Here is a 14,730-nt window from a genome sequence, read left to right on the forward strand (position 1 = left end):
TCTCACATAACTACATTTTACTCACCACAGTCTCTTATTTAAAATATTAGCTGGTAAAATGACTGCTTGTAGATCTGCATTTTGTGTCAATAAAAGCCACCACGGAAATGCAAGGCGATACCTGCCCTCAGTGTTAGGTAGAGGACTGACTTTGCTTCCTTGTTTGTGAAAATAAAAAAAAAAATTAAAACCACTTAAATGTTACAATATTAATCAACGGTAATAAACCGACCAAAACTTCAGATGCTAATTCATCTTCTATGAAGGTACTAGAGAAACAAATTTCAAACAGGCTTAGTCACTAGATTGACTTTGCTTTAATTTATGATGAGCACTTTTGTCTACCACCTGGATTTCATCAGATTATAAAATATCATCACCTAAAAGTTAGCCTGACAAAAATATTTTTTTTACAATCCAAGCTAAAATAAAGTCCAAATAAACTGAAGTGCAGAATTAGTAATCAACTCCTAGTCGGTCTCCAATCAAGGGCAAGGAGTCACAAAACTCCTTTCACTAAGTGCTATTTAGCAAAAAGATGACAAGAATCTTCCAAAAGGAGTGATAAAAGTAAAAAACTGAGCATACGAACAATCCGCATACCTGTGACACTATTACATTATGCTTAGTCATTTGCTGGTGCATGCTGCTGGCATGAAGCAGTAAGTTTATCCAGGTGGGTTTGCAAAATAAATCCTTGTAAAGTTCTTGTGTCTGTGTATTTCTAAACAGTGAGATGCAGAAAACTAACCTTATGGTAATTGTGACAAGTGGTAAATTTAAAAAAAAGTCGGTCGATTATGCAATGTGTACAAAGAAATTATTTAGCTTCCACTGACCCTACCCAAACAATAAAAATATAGTCAACAAATCTCAGGTAACATTTGATAAAGCACCAAAGCTCTGAGTTATACACACTAATTCTGGATCACGGCCCTTCTATCATTTTCAAAAAAAAAGGTAAGAACATTAGGTCTTAAGAAGGGACAGTAAATAAGGACAGTATGGAGAGGTTCCGTTTCCGTACCTTTTGTGAGTTTGCAGTGCTAGTTCATGTATTTTACCCTTTGGCTGTTTTCTTGTTTTATCATGAACTGCAGAGTTTTTTTTTTGTCATCTGCTCCAGTACAGGTAAGAAATATAACAGTGAAGTGGCCGGGAATTGTAACAGTGAAAAGATAGTTTTACAGTGCCCAGTGCTCCTTGTCTATTTTTTTACATAGAGAAGACTATGTCTAAGTTTAAAAGGATAGCCCAACACCCATCTGAAATTAGAAATAGACTAAAGAAGAACCCTCTTGCAAACTACGGCATTGGATCACCATGTTATTCTTTTTCACTTTTCACATTTTGGACATTATCAAGATAGTTCAACTTGAGGGGAACTATAATGTCGTTCTTGAAAGGGAGGAGGTGGTAGACCTGAACTTAGCACCTACAACCCACCTGGTCTTAATTCTGCGTATTCAATTAAATGCATTCTTTAGCTTAGGAAACTGGATCACAAATTGTTTTATTTAATGTGTTTGACATGACAAGTTTGGTCCTTTCTTCACTTTTATTGGACATATTTATGTCTGAATTTTTGATGGTTTCTATTTACTGTTCTGCTACAATATATATACCTGTGCATAGTTATTTGCATTTTTTCCACACATTTTATTGATTTTTCCTATTTTTAATGTACAATTGATTTTATGGATGCTCAGTTTTAACGGTGATCTGATAAAGCTGTGACAGTGCCAGCCCAGCTATCTAGAATTTTATAAATCTGTCATTTATGAATATTGATATGATTTATACAGAACTGTATGTTATGTACTGAGCTTCAAGACTGTAACCACAGCAATACCCTGCTGGAACACAGGTGATTAACTTACAAAACTTCAAGAAAATACGTTGAAATTAAGTGATTTATGATTGTACTGTAAAAGTTAGTTTCAATGCAGAAGCAAACACAATGTCTAGAGCTAGAAGATTTTCTATTGTCTGGAAAGAAAAGTAATTACTAGGTTTAAAATGTGAAGTGTTTTATTGCTTTGTGACTTCCTACCAGCTACACAGTTCTGAGCAAACATCTGAGAGAGAGGTATTTCTCACACATGGATGTTAAAATTCCATTAGTTTCTCGTTTAGCCTTGGAACTAGTTAGGTGACAAAAAGTGATGCCATCCAAGCTAACCCAGCAGTAATGTTTGATATTAATTTAAGAACTCTCTGAGAGACTGGGCATTTTGTATTTTGTCTTTGACTTGGAAACATCCATCATCATCATCATCTGCACTTGCTGTAAGATTCTGAGAGAGAGAGGAATATAGTAAAGATTGGTTTAGATGCCTTGTGTTTGTTGAGACTGTCCTGCAATGTTGTTTTAAAATATAAAAAAATATTTCCTGTGATTTTGAACTCTGAAGTAACTGTGTTTGTTTTCTGACTATTGTTTTTTCTTTTATTAATTATTATTAAATATATTTAAACCTAATTTTGTATCTGATATTTGTGAGCCATATTTAAGCTCTTAGCGTACTTGCATATGTATTTGGTGACACTGTACAGGCCACTCCTAAATAGCCTTGCTTTGTCAGACTACCATTTGGATAATAGTAACATTACACAGTAGGATTGGACACCCTTTGTAAGGGCTTTATAGTAGCTGATAAGTAGGAGTTGGTGGCAGTGATAACTACTTTATAGGCTGGGCAGAAGGGGGGCTTTATCTAGTAAACCTGAGCCAGCCTTCCCCAGGTGTGTGTGTGTTTGTATATAAATCAAATTTCAGTGTGTGTCAGCTACGTGGGCAGGGACACAAAGCACTGGTTGGACAGATGATGCTGGAGGTCTTGGCTTGACCCCTTAGCTGAGATCTTAACCCTATAGCTGTGCCAGTGGGGATTCTTATTAGGGATCTGGACTAAGAGGGAAAAAACAGCCCCAAATTGACTGTGATCTCTGTGTGCCCTTAAGGGAAATTGCACTTTACTGTGTGTGTACTTGTCATGCTCCCAGTGTGTACGTCCTTCACTGTTGCCAGTGGTGAGGATTTAGGCTCCTTGATTACTGGGCCAGTGCAAGGGTGTCACAGAAGCCATATTAGGTGAAAGTGCTTTTCTTTTTTGATAGTTTTAATACACTTATGATAAGTTTTAATTTGGATTGCATTTTTCTGTGATTTTTCTTTATATGACATATTTTCCAGTATTACTATAGTGGGTGCTCTTTTCTTGATTCATGAGCCTGTTGTCACACACACATGAACACACACCACTTCAGCTCTCTGATTCTATTTTTTTTAGCTTAGCATTCCTTTTGGAAGGATTTTGTCACCTCAGTGGTAAATGGTCTTTAGTGAAGTGAGTTTTGTGATACCTTGCTCCTGACTGGAGGCAGTCTAGGAGCTAATTAGCATTTCAGCACTTCAGTTTATTTGGACTTTAAAATAAGAAACTGTTTCTTATTTTAGTTTGGATTGTAAAAAAAAAATAATAATTTTGTTACATCAAGCTAGCTTTTAGGTGATGATCCTTTATGATCTATATTATTTTTTATGTATATATTAGTTTTCCGTGGGTAAAAGCTGTTATTGAAAAGTTGATCTGATGAAGTCCATTTGGTGGACGAAAACTCTTATCCGTAAATTAAAGCGGAGCTATTCCAGTGACTGTCAATTTGAGTTTGTTTCTTCAGTATCTTCATATAAGATGAATTAACTTCTGATGTTTTGGACTGTTTATTGCTGTTGGTTAATACTGTAACACTTAAGTGTTTTGAGTTTTTCATTTTTCAGAAATAAGGAAGTGATGTTAGCCCTCTCCCTTAAAGCTGAGGATAGTTATCTTCTTGCATCTCGGGTGATCTTTGTCATTTCATTTTGTGTAGATGCCTATTTGATTTTTAAGCTTTAAAATTCATATTGTTCAGAAGGTGCTGCTTCTGTAGGCTGATTTAGTTTTGTTTTATGTGATTAGTACTTAGAGCCATGCTGTATTTCTTTACTTTGATGTTCTCTGTGTTTCCACTGGTCTTTGGCCAGAAGAAGCTCAAAAGTAAAAGGTCATCCTTCTGTATTATGGACATGCATACATCATGATTAATCTTGTCATATTAATGTTGTGAGGAAGTTTTGTTTTGGGAGAGCTTATAGACATAAAATAGAGGATTATGATCAGCTCGCCAATCATAACCTACTTCTGTTCGAGACATGGATGTGGAAGCTCGAAAGGTGAATCTTGGCACCCATGTCGAGAACATATAATATAGGTTTATGATGTATAAGACCATCATAATTCTTTGTAGTGCGTGAGCTTTATCTGCTGCATGTGCTATTAGTTAACAGGAAAAGTATTTTGTTGGCTTTCAAACCCATGAAACCCTTAGTGGAAGTTTTCAAAAAGGCAGTGTAACACTGTCTTGCACTTGCCTTTAATGCCCCTCTCTTCATAGAACATCCAGCTTAATCACTGAGGATTGAAGTCACTAAATAATGACCTACATTTTAATTTCAGAGTTCATATTTCCTTCATTATGCAGGCGATCACATCCTGTTATTCTAGCAACTTTCTAAGTTTTACAGGAAGTTAAGGGCATGTTAAGGGTACAGACAGCAGGCAGAAACCAATCTTTTGCTCTGACGCTGTCATTTGCTAGTCAGTACAGGCAGATTTTACTGCTGAGCGTTAGTTAAGGTCCAGTCATGTGCAATTCTGACGCTTAACTGGTTTATCTTTTCTGAATATCGGAGAGTAAACACTGTAGTTAGTTCTGCTATGGGGTACTTCGTTTCTGCCTGCTTTCTGTTTGCTACTAAGTGCTTTACTGGCTTTCAAAAGAATTGAAAGATGTTAAAGCATTTCATGCGCCTGTATGCTTCCTTTTGTATTTTATTGATTGTAACTAGTAGATGGAGCAGATAAAGTGCCAGAGCACTAAAGGGGGAGTGCCAAAGTACTACAAAGAGTTATGATAGGGACAGCAATCATGACCCTTTATCATGTGCTTTCAACATGGATGCTAAGATTCATCACCTGGTCTTTACACTCGAGGTGGATTTCTTGGAATTCATATCTCGCACATAAGCTAGTTAAAATTGGAAACCAATTACATTTCTCTATATTAATATATAGGTAGTTAATATAAAAATGATACATGTGTTTTAAATAGGTTCTCCAAGTGGGGGGTGTGTTGAGGCCCATTTTGAGTGTAAGCCCAGAACCAGTATCTGGTTAAGTGACTTATGGAGTCGCACAGTAGGCCAATAGAGACTGAGAGAATCAAACCCAGGGCTATAGGCTGAAGCTCATTAGTAGATTGTGTCAATCCTTTGCACTAAACTCTTTCTGGTGCAGGAATTCTATAGGTACTGTTTACTGAGATATTGTCAAAGTATGGCATTAAAGTGTTTGTCATAATTAACCTTTTCCTTTAGTCAGTCTGTTGATTTGGTTTTGTTTGCTTTGACTGTTATATTGTCTTTTGTTTTATTTTTTTCTTAGGTAACGTTTCTTACCAAGTTGATTATTTGCTTGGCGAAGGGGCCTTTGCACAAGTCTTTCATGCGTCCGTTCTTGATATGAATGATATAAAAAATTGCCAGAAAGTAATGCTTAAGGTAATTTTTTTTAAATTTTAGATAAGATTATGAAGCAGGTTTGTGGTTTCTGCATACTACTACACAGTGCTGGTTGCTATATTGCATAGTAACCAAACTGAGAATTGATTTTGTATTCTGAAAGTTAATGCAGAGTATCTGTCTTGCAGATTGTCCATCACTTTTAGGAAAGATATCTTCCACTGATTATCTTATTTCTGTGTGTATTTCTCCACCAGTTTCTTCCATTAACCATTGAGCCATCCCTCCTAGCTGCCCCATAGACCTCTTCATTAGGATGAGAGCACTTTATTTGTTCACCTGTGGTAAAATGAGCACACTGGGATTGTGGGCCATCATGTTTGTGATGTGTATTAAGGTTTTAGCGCTTCGGGATTTGTACTTCTCTGTATGCACTTGCGGCATCCAAGGGGGGTTAGCATGCACTAGGCCTTTGTAAATCGTTCCATTTTTTCTTGGGTGATGTAGTCAGTTGGCCCAGCGTCTTAAGTACCTCCAGGGGATTATTTGTTTCCACTGGGGATTTCAGTGGAGTGCATGCCTTTACACATTCCCCTGTTCCACAAAAGGCAAACAGACTGACCTAAATAATTTCTTTCCATAGGCCAAAAAGGCAAAATCATTATTGCATAATGTGAAACAGTAATTAGTCCAAAAATTGCAGTGTTTTTTAATGGACACTAGAAAACAAGGGGGATTGTACTTCCAAGTGTTTTAAGTTGTGTATATATAGTTCAGCAGTATACTAGAACATAGGCTGAAAACTATATTTATGTAAGCTTTGGTAAAAGATGAGGAATAGATTGACTAATAACAGATGAAAACAGAAAGGGAAAAAGAAGAAAAGGGGTTAACCTAATAGATGAAAACAGAAAAGGAAAAAGAAGAAAAGGGGTTAACTCTTGTCCGATAGGCAGCAGTATTTAGATATTACCTTTCAGTGGGTAGGGAAGGAGTTTAATAGCAGTGGAATGAGAAGGTTTATGACTTCTGGTAGGATGAAATTTCAGACTGTAAAACACATTTTGCTTAAAGAATTTTTCTTTTGTATGTAAATTGAGTTGTACCCTTTGCAGTATGATAGACTGGGAAGGTTAGGATATAATCAGCAGTGATTATTAATGACTGAGATTGCTGGTGCCTGACAAAAAATCCAAGTAGCTTGTGAATGAAAGAAGGAAAAGAAATATGCAGCTCACATTTGTTTTTGACATGTATTGTTAGAGGATGAGAGAGGCAATAAGATTCTGAAGTCAGAGAAACAGATGCATCTGTAGATTTACTTTTTGAAATTGAAAAGTGTTTTGTTAGGAATTTCCACATGGGTGCTGTACTTTAATGCTAGGTCTGCCTGCAGCAAGACTGGCATTCTATCTGACCTGCTGTGTAGTGAAGACTGGTTTGAGAGAAATTTGACCTTACTTTGGTAGTTTTAATGTCTTAACAGTTTTTTGGTTGTATAGTAAACAATGCTTGATCAAATGGATAGCACTTGGTTGGCCATGTAGTTGAAGCAGACCATAGTTGGCTGTGACAACTCATTTAAGTACATTATGGGTACAGGAACAACCTGTAGGTGCCTCCTTATCTACTCTCCACCCAGTAGTGCAAGGTTGTTCCTGAAGAAGTTCATTAACTTTGTTGTCTCCTCTGTAATAATGATTAGCATATAGTTGGTTCATTGACTTCTGTATCTGGGTTAATGTGGAGTCTGTAAGTATTTTTTAAAGAATTCCTCTCTGTTGTGAAGGGATTTGAGTTTGCTGTTGTATTTTCCACTGCTGTCCATTTATTTGGTCATACTCTGGACTTGGTGATGAGAGTGTAAATGACTTGGTGGTGGAAATTGTCACTTGGCCTGACCAATCAACCAGTCACTTCATGGTTTTACAACCTCACCCTGAACCACCTGATATTGGCTGTGTTTATTGAAGGAGAATTCACTCCGTTACTCCTGAGTATTTTACTGCTGTTTGTTGGACCACTTTCAAGAATTTAGTGCCCCCCTCCCCAAACTTGGCCAGTTTATTGAGGCCTGTAATGCTTTCACATCTGCTCACAGTGGGGTTTCTCCAAGCCATGTGCATTCTATGCATCTGGTTCTGTGGGAACCTGGTTTGACCTTGAGCTCCAGGATCTGAGGAGGTTAGGGCTGAGATAAGAGTGAAAATGGTGCTGTTCTTGCCCACATAACAGGTTTGCCCTTGTATTCCCATTTGGCTATTCAGAAAACAGAGAGGAGTCGAAAAAATGTAATTTCTCTCTTGAGATCTCTGCTGCAACACAGTATGTGGCTGATTTCTTCTGTATGGTGGGGCAGCTGTGCAGTCTAAGCTATCCTTCTACATATGGAAAAGGGTTTTATTGTCTGAGGTGTGTTCCTGCCAGGCCTTGCCCTCATCATTTTATCACTGTCACTGACTGTCATTTCAGGCTTTCTGATCTGCCCCATGAGACAGAGCTTTGATTTGTATGAGTTTGCCTTCCTGACTTTGATCTTATCTCCAGCATACGTAGTGCAATGTTTGCTTTGGATCCTTTTGCTAAGTGTATTTTGGCATACTTAGGAGTCCTAGGTTCATATTTCTTTCAGATAGTCACCTCCTCACTTAAGGCTGGGGTATGCCCTTTGCAACTAAAGGAAGCCTTTATCACTCCCATCCTCAGAAATGCTGTCTTAGATTGACAGTCTAGATAAGTCACCCAGTCTCAAATCTTTCCTTTGTTGAAGAGGTTCTGAAGAAGCTAGTCATTCAACTGGAATCTTATTTGAGAGAGAATGGCATCAGTGATCCCTTTCCCTCCAGTTTTAGAGCTAGAAATAGTACTGAAATGCCCCTTACCAGAGTTTTTAAGGGATCAGTGTCACTTTTTTGTCTTCATCCTTCTGGATCTTGACATTTGCTTTGGTGAATTACTTCTCTTTTTTGGAAAAAAATATTTTAAATTGTAAGTGAATTTGAGGGAAATTGGCTAGGCTTAAAATGGCCCACAAGCTCAGCTAGCCTAGTACTTGTTTATGAACCTGTCAACCTAACTGACATCAGTAATTAACATGTGAACAAATCCACACTAGTCAGCCTGAACTGATGCATTTCACTATCCCACCATCATTAAACTTGTAGGCTATAATTGTTTTATGTTTTTAAAAACCTCAGCACAGTATGTTGCCTTTACTCGTTATTACTTTTTAATAACACTCTGCTCAGCACCGATCCCCATGTCGGATCTGGGGAGGGTGTCCTCTGTTAGTTGATCGGGAGGCTCGCTCCCCCTCAGCATTCGATGTGGTGGAAAGGGTCCTCACTGATGGATTGAGGCTCCTGACTATCTCCTCTGAGTCTGCCCTGACCCCATCTATTCTGGGTGCATCAACTGCCAGTCTGCACATGCAGGGACAGCCCGTGATCGACATGCCCCAGACCGTTCCCCCTGTGGAACCCCAAGCGGTTCGTGAGTCCTTTCCGGAGAGTCCCGCCGAAGAGGTTCTTCACAAACGTAAGTGCAAGAGGCGGCACTTGGACTCCCCCAGTCCTTCAAGGGAAGATACTGACTTGGAGGAAGGGGAAGGCTCCCCAAGATCACCCCCAGTGGGGGTGGTTGGTCTGCCCCCAAACCTTCCACAGGCGAGTCAGTGTTTCTGGAGGCATTCGACACGGGCCCATCTACTTCTTGGGTGTCCCTCCTGCGGTCCCCCTGGTGGACTTCATTACCACAAGGGCATGGAAAGAACCGGACTCTGTGGAGCCAATCCCAAAACGTCCAGATATCTTGAGCTCCCTGGTAGATAGACTGAGCTGGAATAAAGGGTCCCAAGTGGATGCCATGGTGGTAGCGGCTGCCACGAAGATGGAACAGGCTCAGGAGAGTTCCATGGTCTATCCCCTGGACTGATAGTCCAGGACAATGGACCGGTTGGGAAAACGGAGTTATGCTTCAGCCACCTTTTGTATAAGGGCACTGAACTATATGGCCATGTTACCAAACTGCAGCATAACCTGATCAAAGAGTTCACTGCGTCTCCCCTGGAGTCCATGTCGCCAGAGGATAAACACACATTCTCTATGCAAATGGCCATTCTGTAAGCGGTTACCAAGACGTCCATGCGACTCCTTTCTCATGCCACAGAAGGAGCAGCCAGGTCCAGCATTGCTATTAGGCGACACGCCTGGCTCGGCTATGTAATTTTGCGGAACCTTTCAAGGCGTCTCTTGCAAATGCTGCCTGACTGATCTTCCTTGTTTGGGAAGATAGTCCGTGACACACTAAGCTAGAGTGAGGAGGATGGGAAGATGCTGTCTGCCGTCGGAATCTGCTTCTCTAACCCTCAAAGATCCTTCTTCGGGAATCAGCAGGGGCAAAAGAAGATGTGGTTCTGGAAATCTCAGTATTCCCGGGACACTCAGGACTCCTCCCCTAGAGGCAGAGGGGGGACAAGACAGACACTTGCCCATAGGTGGGGGGGGGGGTCCAAAGAACTTCAGGTCTCTAGAACCGTTCTCGGACAGACCCGTGCAGCAGCCCTGAGGGGTTGCCCGACTGCTCTGGAGGCAATCGAGGGCCATTTCTCTGATGTCTTTCAAGGATGCATCTGCAGTCATAACATATGGGTTGTCCTGCCTCAGGCAGCCCTTCGGTCGGCCGGATTCCAAAGTCTGGGTCTGGCCTCGGCTGATGTCGCACCTTCCCCGACGTCAGAGCGTCTGGGGTATAAAAGCATCAGCCGACGCCATTTTCCTCAGTCTTTCTTGCCGCGCGGTGCCCGAAGCAGAAGCGGTTCGCAAGTGCCGGTCGGTCAGATCCAGTGATTTCAGCTACCGAAAACTTTGAAAAAGCTAAGTACCCCGTTGGGGACTCTTTCTTGCCTCGGCCGATGTCAGATAAAGTAAATAATTGTTTAACTTGTGGGAAACAAATACCTCATAAGGATTTCCATTCCTACTGCCTTCCTTGCTTAGGCCCAGACCACGACGTATCGTCCTGTTCAGCCTGTGCTTCCTTCAACCGACGAACTCTTAGACGTCGGTCGGAAATTGCAGAGTAATTTTTTGGGGCTAGTTTTGCATATAAAATGCCGTAGGAGACTCCGACATCACATTTGGTGCAAAAACGAAAGGACAAGGACCGACACTCGCGGCCCGCAGTTTCGGCTGAAATCACAGTAAGGCCTACGCGAGTGTCTCTGTTTCGGCCGAAACCGAGTCCTTGGAGATTCCTTCATCCGAATCCACTCAACCGACCACCGCGGCCTGTGAGGCCTCGGCTGAGTCGGCTACCGAGCTACCTACCGAAACCAGTGCCCAGGATATGTCCGACACCATACCTTTGGACATATCTACTCCTGCACATGGGGCAGCTAGGCCCCCTGCTTCCATGTCCATTAAGGCCTTTTCTAGGGCTAAAGCTGCTAAACTTTCTAAAGCTTTGCCTCCCAAGACTACATCCCAGAGGACTACCTCTAGTTCTCAGATCCTCAGCCTTGCAGAGGATCTTATTTCTTTAATTAGAGGTTCACACCCTCACCCGGACAGGGCCTCTCACCCTCCACCAGACAAAAGGCCCAGGACTGAGCCTTCTGACCCACACTCTTCAGATGAGTCCTCGGATGGTTCTGAGTTGTCAGACCACCAGGAGGAGGCTTATTCGCCCTATGAGGATTCTGATGCGGAAGAATCTATCCCTTCGGCCTCCCCTCCTGAAGAGTTTTCCTTTGGTGAGACTTTACACTCCATGAGAGAGCATTTTCAATGGCAAGGTCAGGATTTCTCTGAATCTAGAAAAAGATTAAGGACCTTTTTACATTTTCCTCAGCATAGGCCCTTAGCTATACCTCCTGTTTTGAATGTAATTGATGATGTGTACAATGATGTAAGTACAGCCCCTGATACTCTCCCCCCGGCCCCTGCCAAACCTGATAGATACTACAGGGTCCCGGATTCTCATTTTCATCTGTATAAAGCCCATTCTGCAGACCCAGAGACTATTACTCTGGGCCCTAAGGGGGTTGCGGCTGCCACTGCCAAAAATCCTCTACCTTCTGAAAGAGAGTCTAGAGCTTTAGAGAGATGGGGAAAGAAGGTATATACTTCTGCAACTCTTTCCGTCAGGGCACTAAATTGTCAATTTCATATGATACAGTACCAAGAGTATTTGTTAGATGAACTGAACAAGAAGCTTTCTTCTCCTGAGCTCCTTGACCGTAAATCCCTTCAGGATTTGGTACACAACTCACAGCAGGTTAGTAATCTTTTCTTAAAATGTGGTTATGATGCATTGGAGGCTTCATTTAGGTCAGCTATGACTGGGGCAGTTATTCGTAGGCATGCCTGGCTGAAGGAACAATCTTTGTCAGACCATGTTAAAGCTAAACTCCTGGATGCTCCAATGGAGAAACAAAATTTATTTGGCTCCTCTGCTCAGGAGGTCTTAAAAAAGTATGAAGAAAAGGCAAAATCTGTGCAAACACTTAAGGATTTCCTACAAGTACAACCACCGAGATTCAGCAGAAACTGGCCTACTAAGAATTGGTCCTTTCCAGACTCGGACAGAGCCCAGAGAGGCAGGAACAGACGCCCCAGAGGCAGAGGCCAATCTAGGCCCTCTTACAGAGGCTGCCAGTGGCAGCCTGCCAACCAGAGAGGTAGTGCATCAGCAGCAACAACAACTACTACACCAGGACAGGCTCAATGACTTTACTCTGATTCCGCCCACCAGGGCTCAACTGGAAGCACCCTTGGGCGGAAAGCTTGCTTTATTCTCGGAAAATTGGCATTATATTACAAGGGACACATGGACACTGCAAATAATAGACAAAGGATACAGGTTCCACTTCCACACTTTGCCAAAAAGAAACAGAATGCCAAACCTACCACCAAATCAGAGGGCAGAGGCTTTAAAGCAGATCAACAACTTGCTTCAAATGAAAGCTATAGAAAAGGTACCACTTTCAGAGCAAGGCCAAGGATTTTACTCCAGACTATTCCTTGTACCAAGAAAAGAAAATCAATGGAGGCCTATTCTCGACCTGTCCGCACTGAATACTTACCTCATTGTGCCAAAATTCAAGATGCTGACCCTACAGCAACTTCTTCCCATGTTGGGCAAGGAGTCTTGGCTGGTGACTCTAGATCTCAAGGAGGCATACCTGCACGTCCCTATTCGACCAAACTGCAGAAGACACCTCAGATTTCTTGCAGGATCAGAGCATTATCAATTCTCAGCATTGCCCTTTGGCTTATCTACTGCGCCCAGAGTATTCACAAAATGCCTGGCATCAGTAATTGCACACTGCAGACTTCAGGGGATTCAAATCTACCCTTATCTGGATGACTGCCTTATACAAGCGGACAACAAGGTAAATTTGATAAAAGACTTGGCCTATGCCATCCACCTGCTACAGGCATTGGGATGCACGGTCAACATCCAAAAATCAAGACTGGTTCCATCCCAAAGGATAACCTTTCTGGGTGCGGATCTAGACACAACCACCCAAATGGCCTTTCTCACAGAAGAAAAACAAAAACAACTTCCGGATTACTTCATGAATCTGACAAGGCAAGCTCAGCTTACTGCAAGGAAAATCCTGCAGGCCCTGGGTTACATGGCATCCTGCATAATTCTGATACCACAGGCCAGGCTGCATATGAGAAAATTGCAATGGTACCTAAGGAGTGTATGGTCTCAACACAGTCACAGTTTGGAAACCTTGATAACAATCATTCCTTGCCTTCAAAAGGAGTTCCTGTGGTGGGCTCAGGCCTGCCAGTCCAACAGAGGGTTGCCTTTCAACAAGCCAAAAACAAAACAAACCATCACCACGGACGCTTCAGACCGAGGATGGGGAGCACACATGGAGGGCAACTGTATCCAAGGCTTATGGTCTCAAGGACAGCTACACATGCACATAAACCAAAAGGAAATGCTGGCAGTGATGCATGCAATCGAGGCTTTCAAACCCTTCCTCCATCAAGGCCACCTGTTAATAAGGACAGACAACACCACGGTCATGTGGTACATAAACAAGCAGGGAGGCACACACTCCTACCCTTTATGCCGGCTGGCTATGAATCTATGGGAGCTATGCCTGAAACTCAATATCCAACTGCAGTCCCAGTTCGTGCCAGGAAAGGAGAATACACTGGCAGACAGCTTAAGCAGAACTACCATGGGCCTTTACGAATGGATGCTACACCCAGACATCTTCCAACTCATAACAAAGGCATGGGGAACGCCGGAGATAGATCTGTTCGCCTCCCCCCTCAACCATCAACTGAGGACATTTTGCTCAAGGACATACCACCCACAAGCATGGAGGGTGGACTCTCTCTCTCTCTTTCAGCTGGAAAGCTCTAAAAGTATATGCCTTCCCACCTCTCCCTTTAATGTACAAGGTTCTACTGAAGATCAGGGAGGAAAAGCCAAGAGTGATTCTGATAGCTCCAGACTGGCCAAGGCAACACTGGTATCCACTATTGAGGAGCATGTCACAGGCAAAACCATGGCCTCTCCCCCTATGGCCTCTTCTTCTGACGCAGAACAATTTCAAGATCATGCATCCCAACTTAAAAACATTGCAGCTAACTGCCTGGAAAATCCCTTAAATCCAAAACAAAATGTTTTATCACAGAGAGTGAAGGACATTATCATGGAAGCTCGCCGGCCTTCCACAAGGAAGACATACTCAGCTAAATGGAAAAGATTTGTCATTTGGAACACATCAAAAGGCTTAGATGTGACAGTGGTAAGCATGACACATATTCTGGAATACTTAGCAGAACTGTTCCACAATGGCCTTTCCTATTCTTCCATTAAGATTCATGCCTCAGCAATTTCAGCAGGATACAACGTGGATCCACCTATCTTCTCACACCCTCTCCTCAAGCAATTTCTGAGAGGGATCAAAAATATCAAACCTCCAAGAAAACCCCCTTTACCTGCTTGGGATCTCAACTTTGTCTTGGAGAAACTAACACTTCCTCCCTTTGAACCAGCAGCAACAGCAGATCTTCAGTTTCTGTCTTGGAAAACTGCATTCCTTCTGGCAATAACTTCAGCAAGAAGAGTATCTGAGTTACAAGCATTAATGGCAGTACAGCCATTTCTTATCTTCCATCAGGACAGAGTTA

The 14,730-nt window shown here is 42.0% G+C and overlaps 1 protein-coding gene across 2 annotated transcripts in view; it reads left to right on the plus strand.

Annotated features, from left to right (window-relative positions):
• Positions 1-14,730, plus strand: part of BUB1 (BUB1 mitotic checkpoint serine/threonine kinase) — a 2,040,509-nt gene that overhangs the window by 1,626,661 nt on the left and 399,118 nt on the right. For both annotated transcript variants that reach the window (XM_044057238.1, XM_044057245.1), the window contains exon 16: positions 5,490-5,605. In XM_044057238.1, the coding sequence (XP_043913173.1) occupies positions 5,490-5,605 (116 nt within the window). The remainder of the gene's footprint in view (positions 1-5,489; positions 5,606-14,730) is intronic.

The sequence above is a fragment of the Protopterus annectens genome, chromosome 1.part2, assembly GCF_019279795.1.
Source record: "Protopterus annectens isolate FY-2018-M chromosome 1.part2, PAN1.0, whole genome shotgun sequence".
NCBI lineage: Eukaryota > Metazoa > Chordata > Ceratodontiformes > Protopteridae > Protopterus > Protopterus annectens.